The following is a 9,202-nucleotide window of genomic DNA, read 5'->3' as shown; positions in this document are numbered from 1 at the left end:
GCAGGGCGAGAAGGTCCAAGCCATGTACATCTGGATCGACGGGACGGGGGAGCACCTCCGCTGCAAAACCCGCACGCTGGACCACGAGCCCAAGAGCCTTGAAGGTGAGAGGGCAGGCGTGGGCTTCGCGGCCCCTCACCGGGTGGAAAGAAAAAAAAACCAAGCTGTGCTTGTCTGCTCTGGAGGAAGGATGGCATTTCTCTCTTTTTCATGACAGAAGGATGGGGAAGACCTTGCTCCTCACCCCCTTCATTTATCTCCTTCCCCAGATACCCCAGGGGAATGTGCCCAGCTCTCCAGGTGTGGAGTTTCAGTCAGGTGCCTGGGGTTGGGAGCCTGTCCCTGGCTCTGCCCCTCTGCCGAGGGGGCTGTTGGCAGGGGCTGGGGGCTGTTGGCAGGGGCTGGACGGCCCATTGACTCGCGAGTACTCGTTTTGGCCGGAAGTAGTTTGGCAGAAGAAAGTGGAGGGGAAAGAATGGAGCTATCCGGTGTAATTAAGAGCTTGTGTCCCTCAGAACAAACAGTCCCAGCTTACACAATAATAGCATTAGGATTTTCCCCAGGTTGCCATGGTGCTGGCTGGAGACAGTTATGAAATGAATATACTGTGTGTGACTGAGCAGAATTTTCTTCTTTTTTTTTTTTTTTCCTCTCCTTTCCCCTTTTCCCCTCTAAGGGAGTGGTTGGCACAATTCCTTTAAAATCTTTGTGCTTCCCATCCTCCCACTTTCCCCCCTGGATGCTGAGGAGATAACATTGCCCCGGTGGAGTTCGCTGCCACTCGGGCTGTGCTTTGACCTGGAGGGCAGTGCACAGCCAGGAGGGGTGGGCGAGGGGGCCAAGCTGGCCATAGTCCTCCTCAGTATCAAACTCCATCTCCACGTGATTTGCTTTTCCGCCTTCTTCCAGGCCGTGGTAACATGGATAAGGGTATTTCCTGGCTCCCCTTTTTCCTGCAGCTTGAAGATGTCTCAGGTTCTGCCCTCTCCCAGTTTGCCCAGCCACCTCTGCGAGGAGACTGGGGGCTCTGCTCGTCCCCGTGGTTGTTGCGACATGGGAAACATCCCCAGCGCTGCTCCGGTTGCTTGGGCTTGGCCAGCAGCCCAGCTCCTTGTGTTTCCCAGGGTGGCTGGGGAATTGCACTCCTCTGTTTTTTGCTTGTTTTGGTTTTTGTTTTAGGTTTTTGGTCTTGTTTTTAGTTTTGGGCTGGTTTTTTTTCCCCCTGCTTCCCCCATTTGGAACAGAATCAGCAGAGGTGGGATTAAACCTGTTGTAGGCCTGTTCTCTATAAGCATCCTCACCCCTGTAGTACTGGAGGGTGACAGGGAGCCCGTCCTCCTGGTGGCAAGGGGACCCTGGGTCACTGTGACTTCCTTTTTCTCTCTGCTCCAGATCTCCCTGAGTGGAATTTCGACGGCTCCAGCACCTTCCAGTCTGAAGGTTCCAACAGTGACATGTACCTGCGACCTGCTGCCATGTTTCGGGACCCTTTCCGCAAGGATCCCAACAAACTAGTTCTCTGCGAGGTCTTCAAATACAACCGCCAGTCTGCAGGTGAATGGATCTTCTCCTGGTGAAGGTGATGTTTGGGGGGGAGGCGAGGATGGGAGACGTACCCAAATGCTGGTCGTGCCCTCAGCATCGTGCATGACACAAAAATAATCCCTGCCCTGACATGCAAACCAAGCGCTGATGGTGGAGAACAGGCTGGTCCTGGGATTCTTCACTGGTGGTGCTGGAACTCGAACTGCAAATGAAGTGGAGATGCTCATAAGCCTTGTTTTGCTTTTCCTTTCTAGAATCAAATCTCCGACACACCTGCAGGCGGATTATGGATATGGTGTCCAACCAGCATCCCTGGTTTGGGATGGAGCAAGAGTACACTCTTCTGGGGACAGACGGACACCCATTTGGCTGGCCTTCCAACGGCTTCCCTGGACCCCAAGGTAATCTTTCAGGAGTCTGTGCCGGACTATTTCAGGAGCGTTTGAACTGTAACCTGTGTGACACGGCTTAAGGGCTTCAGGCAAGCTGGAAGATGCGAGGCGTTGTTAGAACTGAAGGTGGACAAAGTAGGATGCTGGCAAAAATTAACCAGGGAGATTAAGGTTGTTACAGAAAGGCTCAGGTGGTGATTGGCCACATCCAAATTTACTGTTTGGTTTTGTTAATCTGCAAGCAATTTAAACACATGCCCAGCATGAGAGAGCACAAGCCCAGCCTCTGAGGGACTTGCTTTCTGTCAGCACTCTGCTAGCACTTCTGCAAAAAGTAGATTTTTGGGTCTTGCCCACACATCACGTGCCTTCGGAGAGTTATTCCCTGTGTGTCCTGTCTTCAATGAATTTGAGCTTTTTGTCCTTTGTAGAAACTTGTGTTCCACTTGTTGTTCACCTTTGCTGTTGCAGGTCCATACTACTGCGGCGTCGGGGCAGACAAAGCCTATGGCAGAGACATTGTGGAGGCTCACTACCGAGCGTGCCTTTATGCTGGCGTGAAAATTGGAGGAACCAATGCAGAAGTGATGCCAGCCCAGGTAAATAGGTTTAGGTCCCTCGTGAAGTGAGATAGTAGAGAAAAATCCCAGTCAGCGGGTGCTTTTGGCTCTGAGCCGTGTAGTTTTATCAATGATTCTGTGATAAGGGGGTGGGAATTGTCTCTGCATCACTGAGCCACTGACTCCTCCTCCTTGTAGTGGGAGTTCCAGGTGGGACCGTGCGAAGGGATTGAGATGGGGGATCACCTCTGGATTGCACGCTTCATCCTCCACCGGGTGTGCGAAGACTTTGGTGTCATTGTGTCCTTTGATCCCAAACCCATCCCTGGGAACTGGAACGGTGCTGGCTGCCACACCAACTTCAGTACCAAGAACATGAGGGAAGACGGAGGTCTCAAGTAAGTTTTATTTGTTTTATTTTGGGGGGTTTTTTTGAGAAGGGCTAGGAGCATCTCTTTGCTAGGCAGCAGGCTGACTTGGTTGGTAGCAGCAAGGTTTTTGCAGAGCTTTTCATGACGTGGGAGACGTCACTCTGGTGCTCGACATTGTTTGAGCCTTCTTTCTGGATTATTTTTTTTTTTGTATTTTGTATAACAATACACTCCGCTCTTGGTGTCGGGTGGGAAGTTCAGCCAGCAGTACAGCTCTGTCGACGTTGATGGAAGCAGGGGTGGCCAAGATGCAGCTGTTTCATAACAGGCTGTCCAGCTCTCGATGTGCTAGTGCTGCAAACAAATAAATTCAGCATAGGCCTTTTTTTTTGTGTGTAAGTGTAATGAAAGCAAAAGATGGTTTGCTTTTGTCTAGGCCAAACTGTGGAAGCTAATGCCCTGTTTTCTTAAACAACAAGGTGGTGGAAATATGAAACACTAGTTCACTTGTGGGACTGACGTGGTGAGTGCAGGCAGGGACCCCACAGCACTGCGTTGCGGTGGAGCTCTGGAAGAGGATTCCTCCTGACAGCTACGTTTTCTTGCCTTAATCTTAGCGATGCTCTGAGATCATGAGCCAACGCGTGGCACTGGGAGCTTCCCGAATAGAAACTTGTGTGTGGAGAAGTCTCCCCTCTGAGAGCAGGTTCCCCAGTGGTAGTGTGCCTGTGGGTTTTGGCCATGGGCTGAACTGATGTTCCCTCACACCCAGCACTCCCGAGGGACCCCGTGGGATTTGGCCATGGGGATGCTTTTCCAAGAACCAGCCTGGCTTCGCAGTAGGAGCGGAGAGAAGCCTCATGTTGAGGTGATCAGAAAAGTGGCTTGCAGGGTGTTAGGCTTTATCATGAAGCAGCTTGTGGCATCCGTCACACGCTCACTGTGTCTTCCCCTCTTCCTCACCCCCTCCGCAGGCACATCGAAGAGGCCATCGAGAAGCTGAGCAAGCGCCACCAGTACCACATCCGTGCCTATGACCCCAAAGGGGGGCTGGACAATGCCAGGCGCCTGACGGGTTTCCACGAGACATCCAACATCAACGAGTTCTCGGCCGGCGTGGCCAACCGCGGCGCCAGCATCCGCATCCCCAGGAACGTGGGCCATGAGAAGAAGGGCTACTTCGAGGACCGCCGGCCCTCCGCCAACTGTGATCCTTACGCTGTGACAGAGGCCCTCGTCCGCACGTGTCTGCTCAACGAAACCGGAGACGAGCCTTTTGAGTACAAGAACTAAGCAGACTGCGCCCACAGACACCGCCTTCCCCCCGCGCTTCCCGCACCCCTAAACTTCCCTTCTAGATGTAATCCCGAGGGTACAAGATAACACATTTTGTGTCTCAGTAACTCTTGTTGTCTTGAGGTGGGGAGGAGGGCAAATTTAGTTTTTATCGATGTCTGTTTGTTGTTGACTCTTCAGAAGACGAGAGGAGGAGAGGGTGTTAGAGAACTTTTAACCACTGTTTTATTTTTTTGTCTAATTCATGTGTACATCTGATGGCATCCAGTGGCTTCCAGGGACAGACTGCACACACGAGATTGAAAAAGAAAAAAGCCAGTAGGCAAGTGGAAAGCTTAAAACTATAGTTGACTTCCCCAAGAGGCTAATTTGGGTGGTTCGCCCCACATCGCTGACTCTGCAGACTAATGGTTCTCTAAGGTCGGTGCCCTTCTGCAGAGAAGGGAAGACGGGGCCTGTGATGGAGCCCTGCGTGCTCCTGCCTGTGCGATGTGATGGGGAGATCTTCACCCTCTGGCCACTCTGAGGTTTCTGGGAATCTTCTGGTATAGAGCTCAGCGTAGGAGCATTGAGGAGAGAACTCCTGGTTCTGTCACTGGAAGTCAGCTGGTCTCTGATAACACAGAGTGAAGTAGTATTTTTCTATTTAAATATAAAAACAACAAAAAAATTATATATGAAAGTGTTTTGTCTTTAAAAAAAGAATGGTGTTCCAATGGCTCCGAGTGGACAGAGCTCCTGAGGATGCCGTCAGGGGGCCTCCAGGCAAGCTTGGAGGGCTCGGTGGAGAAGACTCGGGTGAGATTTGTTTTGGCGTAGAGTGGAGTTGCAGGAGGCGGTTCCCAGACCCGGGAAACCCGCAGAAACATTTATATGCTCATGAGCATGTAGATCAACGGGAGAAAGGTGTCCTGAATCAAGAGTTGACCGGTCAACTTAACTGTGTTCTGGACAGAGCTGTGGGTGTTTTACCTTTCCAGCGGGGCTAGCATGTCACTAAAGCAGGGCTTTTGATAAAGGAAAAAAAAAAAGTTTTAGATTATTTTTTTTTCATAATGTTCTTAGTTTCTACAGCTGAGTGGTTTTACAGAGACCATTGATGTCACTGTTGTGTCCTGGCTTTCGGGCTGCCTGCCATGTGGCTGCGATGGGGGCTAGGAGAAGGGAGAGGTCTCTCCTGACTAGCCCAGGCACCTCACAGCTCAGGCTGGGAGGGTTCAAACGTTCCGAGATTTTAGACTTGGGTATCTTAGATGGTGCCAGTTATATTCCACTGCATTTGGACTTCTTCCGAATAGTTTTGTTTCTTTTTTTTTTTATAATAAAAGAAAAAAAGAACAAAACCTTAATGCCGACTTCTGCTTCCTTTCTGTGATTCACATTTTGCTTGCCTGCTGCCTTCAGCATTTGAAGGGAATTTGACCCCGATAATGGGTAGACTTTGGCTTTTCATGTGTGGTGTGGGGGTTTTTGCAGCTGGGGGTCTTCCAGTCTGCATGTCCTCTCCAGAAAATAGGGGTTTGTAGGTGGCTGTTGATTCTCTGGTGAATGATGGTCCAGCTGAGAGTGGGATTCCCTTGGTATGGGAAAGGGTCTGGGCTTGTGAATGCCTGTAGAGAGGGTTATGGGGTAAGTATGTGTGTTTGTGCATCCACACGAATTCTACAGGATGGAGAAATGCCACAGAAAATAAAACTGCAGCAAACTTCATAGGAGGAAAAAAAAAAAAGGGCTTTGTGGAAGAGAGTCTTTCCCACTCTCCCTAGGGAGAAAATGCTGCTCATCCACCTTCGGTATAAAACCAGGCATTCAGAAAAGCAAGCAAGGTAGTAGAAATATGTCACCTTGCTCCCACAGTCATTTATGTTGCTTGTGGTGCTATTTCCCAGCTCCCCGAGAGGTGCTTTCTTCAGGGATGGATGCTTTAACTTTACCCATCTTTAAATCTAGATTAACCATGCGTGAGCTGGGCTGATGAGGCCATTCTTGCCATCGCATTTGAGTGGACCAAGCGGTCCTTTCCATCTCCTTCTGGGGGAAAAAGCGGGAGGCATGGCTTAGTTTTGGCCACCAAGCATCAGCAGCATTCAAGGCGGTAACCGAAGGGCAGCGAGGTTTTGTCCTGCAGCTGAACAGCATCTCCCTGTGCCTTGCAGAACCTCTTCCGTGCAGAGATGTGGGGTGCCATCTGGGTGTCCCCACAGAGGATGCCATCTCCAGGTTGGCCTTCAGGGTGGTAATGGGAGCAGGAGGCAGTCCTTTGCCTCTCCAGCTGCCTTGAACATTAATTTAGGACAGGGGCTTGATGCTTAATGATTCCTCTTGTTCTCTGCTGAGAAAGCATTTCTCCAGTCGCTTCACAATTACCCATCTGCAAACAAGGTCAGAACAGCACTGTGCTACACAATTAAAAATATATTTTTAAAAGCAGATTATAGTGAATTACAAGGAAAAACAAAATCCCTCCTTTCCTCTAGACATTGTTTTCTGATATTTTGCCTAAAGTCTCCTTGCTGAGTCTGCTTTACAATTATCTAAATGGCATTTCCCAAGTAGTTAGGGTGGAGAGGTCTCTTAAGGCTGTGTAGCTCTTGCAAATTGAGGCTGAAACCTTCAGAATCTGAACTTCCTGCTCATGTATTTATATAAAACATCTTGACTTTTAATCTCAGCCTCTCAGGACAAAGCGAATCCCTTTTCTCTGTTTACCCACACATCTTTGAAACGTGAACAACGATACAGAAATGCTCACTGAATACAAGAAAATGCAAGTATTGGTCCCCAAAGGGTTTGCTCGGCACATCAGAGCATCAGGAACCGCTCCAAATGAAGCAGTCAAAAATAGCACCAGCTTTTTGAAGTGCCTGTTGGTTGTGCTCCCTTTTAATCAAACACCAGCTTAGGAGACAAGGCTGCTCCAACGCGATTAATATATCTGCTCACACGCCAGGCTTTTCCCCATAACTGAATTTTAAGGCAATCAAAATAAGATTAGCCACAGCTCTCTTCAAATATAGCCTGCAGCAGATGAGCTAATCAAGATCACACTTGCAGCATCTTTTAACACTGGGCTGTGCCAGCCCAATTACAGTGAGGGCATGAGGGCTTTTCTCTTCCTGAAATGAATCAGGTGTGGCTGGTTGGGTTTCTTCTACCCTTTCACAGTTTTAGAGTGTGCTGATGCTGCTCCAGTACCCACATACCACTTCCCTTGTTTTTCTGGTTTGCTTTTTTTTTTTTTTTAAAGTATGATTTTTAATGCTATTTGATATTCCTAGATTACCCTTTTTGGTACATCAGCCTTCACACCCTTGTGCAGCTTCTGGTTTTGAACACCTCTCCCTTCCTGGATGCAGCTTCTGGAGGAGCAATCAACGAGGCTTAGGTGGGTAAGGTTTTGCTGAGCTGTTTTTTGGATGCTGTTACCTGGGGAGAGGGAGGAGAGGCACTTCTTGCTAGTCAAAATTGTTTTTATCTCTCCGAGTCTGCATTTTCCCCTTTTCCTGGGATGTTGATATTGCCTTGTGAGAATATCCAGCATCTCTTTCTGCCTGTGAAGGATGGGAATGGATGGTCCCAGGAAGGAGGCCAGCCACAAACCGCTGTGGGGCTGATTTGCAGGGCTCTGCAAGAGCCTCTGTTTGTGCTTGAACGTCATATTGTCAGAGCAGCCTTGCTTTACTCTCTTGGAATGCCTCCTGAAGGTCCAGAAGCTCCTCTGATGTGGAGTTCAGAGAAGTCCTGCCTGAGATCTAGGCTTGCTGCTCATCAGCTGCGGCGTGAGCTGGTGCAGAGCCATAGAAGAGGGGCCGGGATATGGTCAGGAAAGGGGCTGGAGCCCAGCCCACTAGGAACAGGTCTAGTGTTGCCGGTTGGTAGCTTCTGGTGTGACCTGGATGAGAAAGGCGGCGAAGCGGGGAAGGGACTCGTGCCGTCAGCAATTTGGCTTCAGCTGAGCTGGGATTTCACCCCACTTGTTCAGTTACTGATTAAACTGAGGACAGCCGCTTAGAAAACAAGTGGAAGCTCTTGTAAGGGAAGATCTCCTTAGGTCTGCCTGGCTTCCCTGGCCAGCTGGGTGCAGCATCAGACCTGGGGTGGCTGGTGAGTGGGTCCTCTGCTCAGGAGTGGTTCTGCTGGTTCTTCAGCTGGGACTCACCACCTATGTGCAGTGCCTGGTTTTCCACACCAGCTCTTGGGGCTTTTTAAATTGAGTCCTGACTCTCTTTGTTTCCTGATAAAGGGGCCAGCCCATCTGTAGGATTTACAGCATGGAGAGGTGAATAGCTTTCCCTGAGGTCATGTAGATTCTGGGGGATATCAGTCACTGATTAATGACTCATCTGGATGCCTAAAGTTGTGACTTGTTAATTGCCTGGTTGATGAAGAAATGGTGATCTCAGTTTGCTCCTTGTGACTCTGCTCTGAGCCAGTCTGGGTGTTTTGGGACAGTCCCTCTCTCTTGTGCAATGCCCTTTGATGAGAACACGCAAATAAAGGCTCTGGGCAGACCCAATCTTGCTGCTCTCTGCACTGAAGCATCCCCAGGGTCTCCATCCCTGGTGGGAGATGGTGGGATCAGAGCTCCTCCCAGCTGCTCCTGGAGGTGTCTGGCCTGTACTTGGAAGGAACGAGGTGTGTGGCTGTGTGCTTCTTGTGGGTTAGCCCCCAAAACCTGCAGTGACCTTGCAATCAGAGCATGTGTGGTTTGACCTCAACGGGAGCCTGTCTGGCTGGGGAGAAAATTGGGAAAATCCATATTCAGTGATTCCAGAGTGAGCGCCAGGGCTGCAGCTCTTCACAGTCTTGTAGGAGGACAAGGCCCTTTGCCTTTGTCTCTCCTAAGCCTTATCCCTCACTACTCCTTTCCTCCTTCCCTGGTGAGATGGTGCAAGGCTGCTGAGTGCTCTGGGGTAGTGGTGCAGAGGGGCAGCTCGGTTTTACCTCAACCAAAGAAAATTCTTTTTCTTTTTTTTCCTTTCCATCCTGGCCTGCCCACAGGCTGGCACGGCCAGGCTATTTTGCTTTCATAAGATGC

At 49.9% G+C, this 9,202-nt stretch overlaps 1 protein-coding gene across 1 annotated transcript in view; it reads left to right on the top strand.

Moving 5' to 3' along the window:
- Nucleotides 1–4,271, top strand: part of LOC104276664 (glutamine synthetase-like) — a gene marked incomplete at its 5' end in the record, with an annotated part of 4,344 nt that extends 73 nt beyond the window's left edge. The window contains 6 exon segments of the mRNA XM_009873070.1: nucleotides 1–104; nucleotides 1,393–1,554; nucleotides 1,800–1,946; nucleotides 2,409–2,536; nucleotides 2,696–2,895; nucleotides 3,843–4,271. The exon segment at nucleotides 1–104 is cut by the window's left edge and continues 18 nt beyond it. Of these exon segments, the coding sequence (XP_009871372.1) occupies nucleotides 1–104; nucleotides 1,393–1,554; nucleotides 1,800–1,946; nucleotides 2,409–2,536; nucleotides 2,696–2,895; nucleotides 3,843–4,161 (1,060 nt within the window).
- Between the last annotated feature and the right edge of the window lie 4,931 nt (nucleotides 4,272–9,202).

This window comes from Apaloderma vittatum, unplaced genomic scaffold, assembly GCF_000703405.1.
Source record: "Apaloderma vittatum isolate BGI_N311 unplaced genomic scaffold, ASM70340v1 scaffold16057, whole genome shotgun sequence".
Classification (NCBI taxonomy): domain Eukaryota; kingdom Metazoa; phylum Chordata; class Aves; order Trogoniformes; family Trogonidae; genus Apaloderma; species Apaloderma vittatum.
This window is presented reverse-complemented; position numbering and strand designations above follow the sequence as displayed.